The sequence below is a fragment of the Elephas maximus genome, chromosome 3 (assembly GCF_024166365.1).
Source record: "Elephas maximus indicus isolate mEleMax1 chromosome 3, mEleMax1 primary haplotype, whole genome shotgun sequence".
Taxonomy (NCBI): domain Eukaryota; kingdom Metazoa; phylum Chordata; class Mammalia; order Proboscidea; family Elephantidae; genus Elephas; species Elephas maximus.
In genome coordinates, this window is record NC_064821.1 from 163,502,947 (window position 1) to 163,518,445 (window position 15,499).

General features: G+C 40.0%; 1 protein-coding gene across 1 annotated transcript in view; it reads left to right on the plus strand.

The window, feature by feature from the left end:
- CD58 (CD58 molecule) overlaps positions 1 to 15,024 on the plus strand; it is a 55,691-nt gene extending 40,667 nt beyond the window's left edge. The window contains exons 4-6 of the mRNA XM_049879992.1: positions 11,188 to 11,268; positions 13,686 to 13,745; positions 14,408 to 15,024. Coding sequence (XP_049735949.1) covers positions 11,188 to 11,268; positions 13,686 to 13,738 — 134 coding nt within the window. The 3' untranslated portion in view covers positions 13,739 to 13,745; positions 14,408 to 15,024. The remainder of the gene's footprint in view (positions 1 to 11,187; positions 11,269 to 13,685; positions 13,746 to 14,407) is intronic.
- The last annotated feature ends 475 nt before the right edge of the window (positions 15,025 to 15,499 follow it).

Here is a 15,499-nt window from a genome sequence, read left to right on the forward strand (position 1 = left end):
AAAGCAAAGATGTCAACTTGAGGACTAAGGTGCGCCTGACCCAAACCGTGGTGTTTTCATTCGCCTCATATGCATGCAAAAGCTGGACAATGAATAAGGAAGACTGAAGAATTAATGCCTTTGAATTGTGGTATTGGAGAAGAATATTGAATATACCACGGTCTGCCAAAAGAACAAACGAATCTGTCTTGGAGGAAGTACAACCAGAATGCTCCTTACAAGGAAGGATGGTGAGACCACGTCTCACATACTTTGGACATGTTATTGGGAGGGATCAGTCCCTGGAGAACGACATCATGCTTGGTAAAGTAAAGGGTCAGCGAAAAAGAGAAGGACCCTCAACGAGATGGATTGACACAGTGGCTACAACAAAGGACTCGAGCATCGTAACAATTGTGAGAATGGTACAGGACTGGGCAGTGTTTCATTCTATTGTGCATAGGGTTGCTATGAGTCAGAACCAACTCAATGGCACCCAACAACAACAACGTGGTATTTGTCTTAGTTATCTAGTGCTGCTATAATAAAAATACCACAAGTTAATGGCTTCAACAAACGGAAGTTTATTCTCTCACAGTCTAGTAGGCTAGAAGCCTAAATTCAGGGTATCAGCTCCAGGGTACAGCTTTCCCTCTCTGTAGGCTCTGGAGGAAGGTCTTTGTCATCACTCTTCCTCTGGACTAAGAGCTTCTCAGCACAGGGACCCCAGGTCCAAAGGACACACTATTCTCCTGGCTCTTGTTTCTTGGTAGTATGGGGTCCCCAAGTCTCTCTGCTCGCTTCTCTCTATTATATCTCTAAAGGGATTGATTTAAGACACAACCTAATCTTGTAGATTGAGTCTTGCCTCATTATTGTAACTGCTGCGAATCCCACCTCCTTAACATCATAGAGGTAGAATTTACAAAGCAGGAAAATCACGTCAGATGACAAAATGATGGACAGTCATACAATACTGGGAATCATGGCCTAGCTAAGTTGACATGCATTTTGGGGGGACACAATTCAACCTGTAACAGTACTACTAAGGGATTATTATGTGGTATATTTTAAGGGATTTTTCAAAGATTTTGACCTTGCGCGATTTTCACTTTGCACTTGTCAGTAGAACTGAATCCCCAAGTAGGATGCCCTTCTCTGTAGCTACCTTAGTAGTAGATTGTCACAATAACATTTCTATCGTTGATATGAAATCATTGTTATTAATTTGAAAACAAACCCTTTTGTTGTTAGATAGTTGCGATTTACTTTTTTTAAAAAAGTTCCCAAAATCGATGGCTTCAAATGCTTGAGAAACACTGCTTGATAGTTTTCCAGTCATTTTAAAACCTGGAGTAATGTCAACATGTGAAACGAACATCTGGGATCCGTCCTTGGTCTCCACTAACCAAATGTTGGAGAACCTTTTCCTTTTCTGTAAAGCTAGAGGACTGACCTTAATGATCTTAGTGGTTCTTTTCAACAGTAAAATCCTACGACCTTTTTATTCTCTGTGATAAGTTTTGAATGCTTTTGTGTGGAGCCTCATGTATCATAAAAAACAAACAAAAAACCTGTTGTTGTCGTGTGAGCTCCGACTCATAGTGACCCTATAAGACAGAGTAAACCTGCCCCATATGGCTTCCAAGGCAGATTGCCACATCTTTGTCCCGAGGAGTGGCTGGTGGGTTTGAACCACAAACCTTTCGGTTAGCAGCTGAGTACTTCACCACTGCACCACCAAGGCTCCCTTTCATTCATCATTAAAAAATAAATAAATAAATAAATAAATTTTTTTCCATTCATCATAGCAGATGTAAATCCATGAAGGTGTAACACTTAAAATACTAGAGGTGTAACAGTTAAAATACTAGATCTTACTTCTTCAGGTTTTGATTTTTCATCCAGGGTTTCTAATGCTTTATCAATGAACCATAGTAATGGCAACTCACATCGACATACCTGCTGTCCTTTAGCATACCCTTCCAAATAAGTCACTCATTTGCCCCTCCTCGCCACCATTTGAGATTGACTGGACAGGTGTTGTTATTTACTTTTTAACAGTGGGGAAACAGGCTCAGCCAGGTGGGGTGATTTCCCAAGGTCACTTAAGTAATGGAGATAAAATTTAGTTCGTAGAATTCCAGAAAGTCTTTGAGATTTTTTCATAACACTATCCTGACTTTGCATGTCTCAAACTAAATCAAATTAAGGAAAAAAAAATTGACTTATTCATAGGCATCAGATAGTAAAAAAACTATACTGTGTTGATATATGTAGATACGGGTCAGATAAAAGTTAATTTTTCAACCCCATTGTTTTGTTTCTTGCAACCTTTTGTCTAATAAGGCCTTTTTGTGGTTTGTAGTCATTTTGGTCATGGTAAATGACCGTCTATTGGCATACAGTCACCACATCCCAGAAATGGACGTAAGTCATTACCTTTTTAGAAACTTAAGTTGTTAAAAAATTTCCAAGCTAAAGACAATTGAGACTCAAGACAGGGTTCTTGTCCACCTCAGATCTATCAAGGAAGGTAAAGAAACCCATATTTACTGAAGGCCTGCTCTATGTCAAACTCTCCCAAATGTCCTACATCTGTATACCACATGTAATCCACACAAAAACCCCAAGAAGTAGGGTTCTTTCCCTTGTTTTATAAATGAGAAATTTGAGGCAGAGAAAGGCTAATCACTTGCCCAAGGGTACATGTTTATTCATAGGCCAAGCCAGGATTTGACATCCAGCTCTATCCTGATACAAAGTACCCATTTCTTCCCTTGTGTATCAGTGGAAGGAGCCCTGGTGGCACAGTGATTAAGCACTCGGCTGTTAACCGAAAGGTTGGTGGTTCGAACCTACCAGTGGCTCTGTGGGAGAAAGATGTAGCAGTCTGCTGCCATAAAGATTTACAACCTTGGAAGCCCTGTGTCCTATAGGGTCACTGTGAGTTGGAATCAACTCGACAGCAGTGGGTATCGGTAAAGTGGAAGTGTGAAGATGAATAAGAGATGTGCAATTGTGACCCAAAACTGGGCATTTATTTGAATTGTTAAACATTTGCAAGTCACAGAGCAGAGGATTGATGTGTTCGGAGCTGGTAGGAAAGCCTGTGAGTGATTATTCCTTGTATCATGCTGTCTAATTTCCTCCTTCTCTACCTTGAGAGTAGATAGCATGAAGGTTTATGCCCGTGTTACAGATCCTCAGAGAGGCAAAATGGCTTCTGCAAGGTCAGAAGGCTGGTTGTGACAGCACCTGAATATGGACAGGCCTACGCAGTTCAGAAAATGGAGATGTCAAAGGCAGGAGAAACCACTGGAGAGACAACTTGGGGTTTGGAACAAGAAGACCTGTGTCCTAGACCCACTTTCACTGCTATTGGCAGTGTGAATGTGGGCAATGATGCCACATAAGCCACTCTGAGCCTCAGCTTCTTTACCCAGACAATGAGGGTAATAATACATACTTTACAGGGGCAAGGGGAATAAAGTGAAATAATGGATGGGAAACGGTGTTGATGATGGCTGGTCACTGAAGTATATTTATTATTCATGATACAGGAAGCATAGGAGGAAAGTTTGAAGAGAGCATGCTCAGTGTAGCATCACGTTCAACAAAGGGTTCAAGGAGAATAACATAGGAGAAGCCTGTGGATTTGGCACTTAGGAGGTCACTGATGACCAGTCTTGTGAGTGGATGAGGGTAGAGGCCAGATTTCTGGGTTAAGCAGGGAGAGGTGTCAAATAAGCCAGTTGATATAGCTTATCTCTTTGATATGCTTAACTGTGAAAGGATGGAAAGAGAGTAGAAATATGAGGACCTAAAAAGTCAAGGGTTCTTCCCAAGGGCCTTTGACCTTTTGTCTTAGGTAGTTGTTAGGAAGAGGGAAGAGATGGGGTGGCATAAGTCCTTCCACTTTAGCAAGTACTCTAAGGAGATTCCAGGACAAGTGCAGAGTGGGGAAGATGAGGAACTGGTGCACGTTTTTTGAGGGGGTAGGCAGGAGGATATTCTTTAGGGCATGAGTTTTCTTATCAGTTATCCACATTCATGGACCAAAAATGTAAAGAAAGCATTTTTTAGCTCTTACCTGAAGTTATTCAGAGCAAACATTATTCTGAGGTCAGCTAGGTGGTCTTCCTGCCATAGCCAGGGAGGACATTGTGTTACCTCTGGGGAGTCCCTGAAGGGCCTGATGGTAAAGTCTCAGTAACAACATTCTGGTCATACCCGTAAAATAAGTGTGAGCGATAAGGAAAAGTTCATCTTTATAACACAAAAATGTGGAGAATAGGAAAAAGGAGAAGAAGGAAAGAAATACAGAATAGGATATTCTATTTTGAAGACTGATATGAAGAATGTTAAAAAGGTTTTCTGAACAATTTTTGAACCAAATACCATGAAGAAGGCAGAAACAGTACTAGGGAAGTTTTTAAAGTGGTTGAGTTGGTCTCTTGTGGCTTCTTTGACTTTCCACTGAGAAGGGTAGTGGTTAAGAATGTGGGCTCTGCTTTTAAAAATTCAGAAAGAAAGGACCGTCAATGCTGTAGGAAAAGAAAAAGGATCAGAGATGTGAATAGACAATCACATATACACACATACATATACGAATGGCTGTTAACCATATGAAAAGAAGTTCAGCCTTGCTCATAATGAGAATCGCAAATTAACATACACTGAGATACTATACTCAGCACACGTGGTTGGCCTGGCTATAGGGGAAACAGGGCTTCTCATACAGTGCTGATAGGAATACAGAACAGTGGAGTCCCCATGGAAGGGAATTTATCAATATTATTGAACGAAATTACGTATGCATGTACTTTTTCAATCAGCAGTCCCGTTTCCAGAAATCTATCCTAAAAATACAAAAAGGCTATGTACAGGACTTCTTATTGAATGACCATTAGTCATAGCAAAAGACTCGAGGGAAACTCCCTGAACGTCCATCAGTAGGGCACTGATTGAATAAGATACAGTAAATCCACTCAATGGAATGTATGCAGCTATAAACAGAAATGAGGAACATCTCTGTAGACTGCTGTAGAATGATCACCAAGGCATGATGTTACGTGACAAAGCAGGCTGGAGAAAAATTGTGTATCATAGGTTAAAGTTTATCTAAGAAAGGGAAGAAAAAAAAAAGTATATATGTGCTTAGTATGTGTGTGTAGTATATAAAAATGCATATCTTTATATTAAAAAAATCCAAGTCTGAAAAAGCTATATACTGTTTGATTCCAATTATATGACATTCTAGAAAAAGTAAAACTGTAGAAACAGTAAAAAGATCAGTGGTTACCAGGAGAGGAGAAGAGGGAGAAATAGGTGAAGCACAGGGCATTGTTAGCACAGTGAAACTATTCTCTGAGATACTGTAATTGTGGACATGTGACATTATGTATGCATTTGTCAAAATCCATGGGACTGTACAACACAAAGAGTGAACCCAAATGTGAACTGGGGACTTTAGTTAATAGTAACGTATCAGTGTTGGTTCATCAGTTGTAACAAATGGACCACACAAATGCAAGGTGTTAATAATAGGATAAACAGTATGCAGAGGGCAGAGGTGGGTATATGGGAACTCTGTACTTTCTGTACATCTTTTCTGTATCCTAAAACTGCTCAAAAAGTAAAGTCTATTAAAGAAAAATGTAAGGATAAACCAGAACTTTTTTTTTAAAAGGTCACCTGTAGTGTAAGTGGGGCCCTGGTGGTGCAGTAGTTGAGAGCTACAGCATGCTACAGCTGGTAACCAAAAGGTCAGCAGTTCTAATCCACCAGCTGCTTCTTGGAAACCTTATGGAGCAGTTCTGCTCTGTCGTGTTGGGTCACTATGAGTTGGAATCACCTCAACAGCAATTAATTTCTAGTATGAGTGGTGCACTGGTGGTGCCACGGTTACGATCTGGGCCGCTTACCAAAAGCTCGGCAGTTCAGATTCACCAGCCACTGCTTGAAGACCCTGTGGAGCAGTTCTCCTCTATCCTGTAAGGTTGCTAATGAGTTGGAATCAAGTCGATGGCAGTAGATTTGGTTTTTTATAGTATGAGTAGGGATTGCGATAGAGAGGAGAGAGACTTAAGCTAGCCGTCTTTTGAATATTTATGCTAGATTTGACCTTGTAAATATGTAATTATAAAACAAAATTGAATTAAAAATAATCCCTGAAATTATAAACCCAAATGAAGCAAATGAACTGAACTGTGAATTAAGTTGGTAGAATAACCCCAAAGAGAGGAACTATTCCAAGTGTTTTTAAACATAGTAATTTGACTGCACACCCCAGTGAGATACACTCTAAGGATAAAAAGAACTTCAGAGGAAAAAATCATAACCTGTTTTCAGTAATTATATAGTTAATGGTAATGTTGATATTGTGAGACAACTGTTGAGTGTGTCTCGTAGGAAAAGGCAACTGAATAGTTATATTGGTGTTGTTGAAAACTGGGAGGTTTGTCATGGGAGAAAGAAGCTTTAGATGTAAGATTGATTGGGTTTATTTGGAAGTATTAAATTGAATCATGAAATTTCTGTTTCTGAGATCAAAAGCAGTTAAATCTTGACAATTGAACAGGATTCAACCTAATGCCAATATGAACCCATGATGTATTTTATCTTTCTAAAAAATTACGTATTTCCTAGTTCTGTCCTAAAAAGTTCTAGAAAAAAGAACCAATCCAATAGCAATTAGTGTGCCCCTTCCACCCAGATTAGGATGACTCAATTCATCCTCAATTAACTGACTTTCCTGGTTTTAGCACTGAAATCCTACATCCCAGGAAATTCCTTAGTCCCAGGAAAACCAGGATGGTTGGTCACCCTTGCCCAGTTTATGATCTCTGATTATCATTTCCCACCAAAACAAACCTAGGCTTGTTTGAGAAATGGCTGATTCCATGTCTGGGGCATGAAACTTATTAAGATGAACCTGGAATCTCTTATTTTACCACAAGTCAAGAAGCCATCCAAGACTTGTATCAACAGGACTCAGGAGCCACTGTGAAGAAGTTCCCACCAGCCCAGTGGGACAGCTTGAACATTAATAAGAATCACAACTACAGTATATTGAGACATATTAATTATGTTCAGTCTGTGAGTTCATAATAAAAATAAAATCCAATAAAACTCCTCATTGGTCAGCTTTAGAGGATGTCTAGGAGCCAACTCATTGTTTTGAAAACTGGTAAATAAAGAGAAGCAATCAAGCATTTATTCTGTCTTATACAAACTGTACCTCAGAATAACTACATTGTCGATGAGGGGAAGTTTCTCATTATAAAAATATTTTTGCTAATATATAAAGAGGAATGATAGACTATTGTCATTTTTGTAAACCCTTAGTAAAATAAGGGACTTAGACAGTGATCAGCAGTGGCAGTTAGCACAACCAGGCATTATATGCCATCTGGTGGAAAGATACAAAGCCTCTTTGGGAATATCATTGCCAAAAAATTGCCAAAATACAGTGGTCAGGGGAACATATTAAATGATACTGCAGACGGTAGGGAATTCTGCAGGACCAGTGATCGGATTTCTTCAATAAATAAATTCTGAGGGGAAGAAAAAGAGTTGGGGGTCTGTGGAATAAAGAGATTTCAGGACCGTATCAACTAATTGCAAAATGTGGACCTTCGTTGATTGTGATTCAAACATAAATAAATAAATAAAAACACCCCCCCAAAACAAAAAATCTTGGGTGAATTTAAACAGTGAGTGTGTATTTGATTATATTAAACACATTAATCACTTAGGTATGATAATGGCACGGTCATGCCTTTAAAGTAATCCTTACCTTTTGAAATATATGCTGAAATATTTGTGGCTTAAAAATTGTGCTCCCCAGAGTCAAATAGATGGGTTCACATCTCTATGCCTGAACGGTGCAAACGGTTAACGTGCTCAGCAGCTAACCGAAAGGTTGGTAGTTTGCGTTCATCCAGAAGTACCTCAGAGGAAGGGCCTGGCAGTTTCACTTCAAAAAATCAGCCACGAAAAACCCTGTGGAGTACAGTTCCACTCTGACACGCATGGGCTGCTATGAGTTGGAGTCAACTGAACATCTACTGGTTTTTGGTTCACGTCTCTATGGGCTTCATAGCAAGTGGGAAAAGACAAGAGTAGAGCAAAGCTCTTACCATTAAGAGCCAACCGCGTGTCGCACACGTGACTTCCGTGCATATTCCCATAGCCACAGCTGAGTTCATGGCCTCACCTAGGCTGAGGTATGAGGCTGTGAAATTTACTCTTCAGCTGGCTGGTCATGTGTCCAGTTAAAACATTGAGGTTCTATTGCCAAAGGAAGAAGGTGCAAGTTTAGGTCTTGGGGTACTATAGGAGCTTCTACCACAGTGTGCCACTATATGAATATAATTTGAATCATCCATTTGAAAAAACGTATATGAATAGGAAAAAAAATTTCAAAGAACGATAGAGATAAACATAAGTTGAGGTTCTAATTTTTTTGAGTGGACCATATTATGTATTCCCTGGGGCTCATGCTCCCAATTTGGAAACTCTTAGTCTAAGCAAGAGAGTTTGGTGTCTTGGACTAGAGTGGTAGCATTGGAGGTTGGGAGAAGTGGTTCAGTTCAGGATATATTTTGAAAATGGAGCCAAGAGAATTTCTTAATGGTTTGGGTGGGGCAGGGAGGTGCCTAATAAGGAATACTCAGATGACTCCTAGATTTCTGGCCCAAGCAACTGAATAAATAGTGTCACCATGTACAAAAACTGGGAAGACTGGAGAAGAGCAGGTTTGAGGAGGAAGTAAAAAATCCAGGTTGGACCTAACAGTGAAACCTGTGACAGCCGGAACTGAATGTGATTGCCTTGTTTTTCCCCGTCTTGCAAGTTTTCTGCCTTTAACAGGAAGTCTTACCACTTTTTTTTTAAATCACTTTCTATTAAAGCTACAGCTGCTAACCCAAAGGTCGGCAGTTCGAATCCACCAGGCGCTCCTTGGAAACCATATGGAGCAGTTCCTACTCTATCCTATAGGGTCACTATGAGTTGGAATCGATTCAATGGCAATGGGTTTGGGGTTTTTTTTTTTTTTTTGGTATTAGAGGAAAATACTTGAGTTTTCCTTTTCTGACAGGTTTCTGCCTTACACAGGTTCTGGGTTTCACAGATTTTACTGTATTGAGTTTGAGATGCCAGTTAGACTTCAAATGGAGATGTCAAGTAAGGCACTTAGATTTACGAGTCAATCTCAGGTGTATGACCAGAGCAAGAGAGATGTGTTTGGGCATACTAGGGTGTAGTGGGCATTTAAGGCCGTAGAACTAGCAGAGATCACTTAGAACACATGTCAGAGAGGAGTGTACCGGACAGGATCCATCAAGGAGATTGAAATGAGTTGCTAGGGAGGTTGGAAGAAAACCCTGAGAATGTGGTTTCTCAGAAGCCAAGTGAAGAGAGGGATCAACTGTCAATGCAATAGACAGGTCAAGAAGGAAGAACAGTTAAGAACTTACAGTGAGGTCACAATAAGTCAGTCGACTCAATGGCAGTGGGTTTGTTTTTTGGTTTAATGTTGTCATCTTCCTCAAATATCTGCTGTATCTAAGGGATAATAGCATTGGGCAGTACCCCATGGGAGAGAAGGTTTTCGAGGGGACTGTATCAGTTAGGTTCAGCTGCATAAAATTGGAAAAAAAAAAAGGGGGGACAGGGTGAGGGGGAGAGCCCAGTGGCTTAAAAGTGTAGATTGCTCCTTTTGCATTTAAAGAAAAAAAAAATTGGAGGTAGGCAGCTCCAGGTGTCTTGCTGCTTTATGAAGTTGTCAGAGCCAGGTGCAATCCAGCTCCTGCTGCCTTCCCGAGGCAGTAACTGCTAGAGACGCACCCATACATCCCATTTCAGGCAGCAGAATGCAGAAAGGGGAGAGTGGCATGCCTTATAAGGAGGCTTTTCAGAAATACCACGCAACCCTTCTTGCATCTCGTTGCCTAGTGCTTAGTCACGTGGCCAAACCAATCTGCAAGAAAGGCTGAGACTTACATCTTTACTTGGGTGGCTGGCAGTATGCCCTGCTAAAATTCCGGATTCTGTTCCTGAAGAGGGGAGAATGGCTGTTGAGGGGCAGCTAGCAGTTTCTGGCCTCTCAAATCAAACCAGTAGGTGACTCTGCCAGTCTGTTCCAACCTACCTGTGTAGTAAGAGCAAAGGGCGTGTTTGTATTCTCATCCTTCCATTCTCTCTCTTACTCACTCACTCACTCACTCACTCACTCATCCATGTAGCACTTGCTGTTACTGACCCGTTTTGCCCTTCCCTTAGCGCTGCATTTGTAAACATTTTCCCTTATCTTTAAGTATTCTGCCTTTGGATTTTTATTAGCTGGGTAAGTCCACGTCATGAACATACCAGATTTTTTTGTTCGAGGACACTTAGGTTGTTTTAGCTTTTTGGTATTGTAAGAAGGCCTGCAATAAATATCTTTGGGTCCTTTTTATTTGGTGGGGGGCACATTACTGATGCTTTCCCTAATATCTCAAAAGTGGAATTGCAGGGTCAAGAGATATTAATGTTGTTGTTGGGCGTCATCAAGTTGGTTTTGACTCATAGCTACCGAGTAGAACTGCCCCATTGGATTTTCTTGGCTGTAATCTTTATGGAAACAGACTGCTAGGCCTTTTGCCCGCAGACCCGCAGGTGGATTTGAACTGCCAGCATTTTGGTTAGCAGCCGAGTGCTTAACCAAAGGATAGTAACAGAGATACCAGTAGTATGTACTTATACATTAATGATAATAGCTCACAGCTTTTCTTAAGTGAATTAACCCATTTAATGCTCACAACTGCACGTATATTTATTAGTCCCATTTACAGTTATCCCAGGAGGAAACTGAGGTACCAGGTGGTTAAGACACTTACCCACCATTGTAATAATTCAGTGAGAGTTTAAGTATGTCACTTAGCACAGTGCCTAGCTGCTTTATGATGTTGATTTTTTTTTTTTTTAATGTCGATTTTTAAGGCTCTTACATACAAGTGCTCAATTGCCCTGCCAAAGACAGGATATCAAATTATGCTTCCCAGCAGTGTGGAATGGTCAGAAACCACCTTCTAGTGGAATATTTACTTCTCTTAATAAGTAACACTGGTCCTGATATGTATCAACTCTATGCATATGAGTTTGGAAATAATCTCTATTTTGATCAGTTTAGCTAATTGTGTTTCTTTTCTCTTTTTACAGATCGCTCAAGGCACAGGTGGTTGGTTATAATAGCAATCGTTACATCAATAGTAATTTTACTACTCATGCTGTTTAGAAAAAGTATGTATACTTCTAAAAAACATTTATTTTGTTGTTGTTGAGAATGTACAGAGCAAAACATACACCAATTCAACAGTTTCTACATATATAATTCAGAGTTGTGCAGCCATTCTCACCCTCCTTTTCTGAGTTGTTCTTCCCCCGTTAACTTATGTATACTTTTAAAAACAAGTTTTCTAACTTGAATTGGTTTTTCAAAGGCCAGAAAATAAATAGTTTAAAGATGAGGACAAAGTTTGAAATTTTAGTCCTTTGAAAAGAAACAAAATTTTTTATTCTATTTGTTGCCTGGAATTGCCGAGTGTGTCATGTACCTGCAAAGGTTCTGCATTATCTTAAGATGAAATGAATCCACAGAGAGCTTTACAGGCTTGGGAACATACAACCTAATGTTCCTGGGAACTGTTCCATGAATTACTTCAAACCAGAGTTTGCAAAGATTCCTTTCTCTTACCTGCCATCTTCATAATTTCCATGTCTTCTAGCTTAGGTGGAGCTCCCAGGTAGGAAAAGAGCTTTTGTTGAGTTGGGTGACTTGAAGTGCTTAATTACTATGCTGTTATTACCTGGCCAGCATAGAAAGCAACCCATACACTTTACAGAGCTGGTGATGTGTTCCCAGCCTGTTTTTTCCTGGTGAGAAGGTGCCCGGACATTGACCAGGCTGCGAATATGAAGAATAGATGTTCTTGATGTCCCAACAGTTTCCTATCAGCCTTCACCAAAAGGAAATTTGCTAGACTAATTTGTCACTGCCATAGGCATGTGAAAGAACAGACTTTCTGCAAGGTGGGTGGCATCTAGGGTCTGTTTCATTTCACACTCGTGCCTTGAATCAAGTTCGCAAACTAGATTCCAGTTTCCCTAGACCTGCACTCTTCAGTGTCACTTCCCACATGTGGCTATTTGAATTTATATTTTAATTAGTTGCAGTGAAATAAACTTTAAAATTCAGTTCTTCAGTCCCACTAGCCACATTTGAAGTGCTATCCAAGCATATATGGACAGCCCAGATATAAAACAATTCTATCATTCCAGAAAATTCTCTTGGTCAGTACTGACCTAGCCTATTCTATTGGCATTAGAATATAATTTTCCAAGGATGCCATTTCCATATTATAGGCTATAAATACCATGAAAATCCCTAAGTAATAGATTATCAGTCAGCTGGTTTTCCTCTGAACAGTGCTGTAAAAATCAGCTGAGGAAAGTTTTGAGGCATCATTACCCAATGACCAAAATATTTGGGGAGTTCAAGTGTTTTTTAAAAAGTCATTTTTAATCCCCAAATATCATTATTATAGTTAACCATCTCCTTAACAGGTTGGTCCCAAAAACTAAAATCATTTTTCCCTCCGTGTTGTTGGGGGCCTCTCACCAGGACGCCTGAAGCGAAAAGGAGATAGAGCTGAGTGCCATATAACTTCAGAAGCATTAGTTGATTTAGCTTTTAAAATAAAAAGTTCATTCAGCAGAGGAAAAGTTACTCCAGTGTTCAGTACTGTTAGTCCTGTACAACTTGGAAAATTTTTGTCCCATAAAAATACTTACTTAAGGAAGCATCTCAGCCCTAAAGTCACTAACTGAGAAATGTTGGAAGATGATCAGGTGTTTGACATGGAACCCTCAGAAGGGGAAAGAGCTGGATGGGAACAGCTCCAGCTGACTAGTCGTAGCTGCCAACCAGCCTCAGAAGTCCCAGGTAACCCTGTGGGCTAGAAGCCTGGACCACTAGTATAGCTCTGGGCTGGGGCTGATGCCTTCATGGGGAGAACATTGAGGAATACGTGTGCAGGAATGAGTGCTTTAAAGTCCAAACCTAAGCTTCTAAAATGGTGGCCACGAGCCACACTGAACTGTGGGAAGCCCAAGTTGAGATGTGTTGTAACTGTAAAATATGCACTTGGATTTCTAAGACTTAGTATGAAAAAAAAGAATGTAAAATAGCTCATGAATTTTTTTTATATTGATTCATGTTGAAACAATAGGACTATATTGGGTTAAATAAAATATGTCATTAAATTAGTTTCACTTATTTTTACTTTTTATGGTGGCAATTAAAATTTTAAATTTTTTATGTGGCCTACATTATATTTCTGTTGCGGAGTGCTAGTCCAAACCATTCTAGCTTCCCTTTCTTCTTTAGCCTTAGGCACAAAGTACTAAAAAATTGACCATTTTGTCAACAGTTTTGTTGTCGTTATTGTTTTTCTGTCACCTGGCAGATTTCTGTACAACTCTTTGTACCAACTCTGCAGCTAGTTTGATTTGAGCATTTAGAATATTAGAAAATACCAACTCCGGGGTCTGGTTTTGAGTTTTCTAAATTCAGTTCTCACTAATAGGTAGTCAGTAGCCCCAGATTTCCACTTCTCTTTTCAGTTCTTTAACTGAGATGAGAATTTCTTCTTTTGTAGGTATACTGAGAAATCGCAGAAAAGCGCATGAAATCAAGCAAGGACCCCATTGACTGAGCAGTGAGTAAATTGTGTATCATGTGGGAGAACAAGAACAGCCCTGACGGAGAGTGCTTATTACTTGGAGAGCGAGATCCTACTCATTTGTTGTTTTCCTTTAGCATAATAAGAAGTAACAATGGCAGATATACCAACCATGGTTCATTAAGCACTGAGCGTGTGCCTGGCACCGCACTAGCCACTTTTCACGTATCATCTCATCGAACCCTTCCAATGAGTTTTGCGTGGGGGGTGTTATTACCACATGTTTAGAGGTGAGAAACTTGAGGCTCAGAGAATTCAGGTAACATCTAAGGGTCACATTGCTATGTACTAAAGGTCTTGCTTCAAATGGAACTCAAGCTACGCTCCCATGAGGGTTGCTCCCTGTCTCCCTTGGCTTTGACAAAAGGGCTACTCACAGTAGAATAACCAAAAAAAACCAAACCCATAGCCGTCAAGTCAATTCCAACTCATGGTGACCTATAGGACAGGGTAGAACTACCCTGTAGGATTTCCAAGGAGCCACTGGTGGATTCGAAGTGCTGCCCTTTTGGTTAGCAGCTGAGTTCTTAACCACTGCGCCACCAGGGCTCCAGTAGAATAGGAGGGTAATACTCTTGGTCTGCTGCACAGATGTACTGCGTTTTGCAAGTTATTAATATCAAAAATATTTTTCACAGCTCCAGTTGATAGAAGATGAAGGAGAATGTATTATAACTAAATTATTAAATGGAAACGGGAAAGATTCAGGCCGGAGTGACCGACATAAGAATACCAAAATGGATTCTCAGGAAGCAAAAGGTCAGAATGTGAACCACTTGGGCCAGATGCGTTAAGATGTAAACAACTTGTTCCTGGAAAAAAAAAAATGTAGTCAGGAACCAAACCAGCTGGTACCAGTCACCTAGATAGTAACTCTTCCTAGCCAAGTGGCCGACTTTCCTGTTTTAAAGGACTTTAAGCTAAAGATGTATATATGCCCTGTCCTCTTGAACAGTATTGTCACTCAGTGAAACTCCTTTTCCTTTAACTCCTAACAGTACCAGATTTTCTTGACATAAATAACTTTGAAAAGCCATCGATTTATGACCTGAACATTACATCATCCTCGAAGGAGTTTTGGAAGTCCAGAAATACTAACAAGCATTAGCTTCTGTTATCTCACCAGGAGAATATATGAATAAGGATTTAACTTTTCTATTTGGAAAGTAACAGGAATCAACTCGATGGCATTGTCACTGTTTTCATTGCACTGGTGTAGATTTTTGTAAATAAATCTGTTTTTGTATGTAAGTGACTAAGTGGTTTGACTTTTTCATGTTAAGTTAGAAAAACAAAATAGGGAAAGTGAAGGCTTTTTAGAATCTATACTACATTTCTCTTCATTTTAGAGGAAAAAGAATTCATTCTAGGACCAGCAGTGGAATGAGGGAGAAGAGGGACCAAGTGCGTTTGCCTGTTGGTTCCATGCCTTTTAACTGGAGGGGACAGGCAGACAGACAGCAAGTGAACATGTAGGCCTTTTCTTGTTTCTTTCGTAGAGATCAGATCACCATCATCCAAATGCAGATGTATCACATGGGTGCAGCACTGAGACTTCTCTCATTAAGATCTCTTAACCCACATACACAAAAAAGTTTATTGTATTTGTTAGCTGTCACATTGGGAGGTAAAGAGCAGAGGACACAATCATAAAGTAATATATGAATATGGAAAAGCTGCTCCTCTTGATTAAGGAGGCTTATAGCCCCAGTTGCCTCGGGCACCATCAC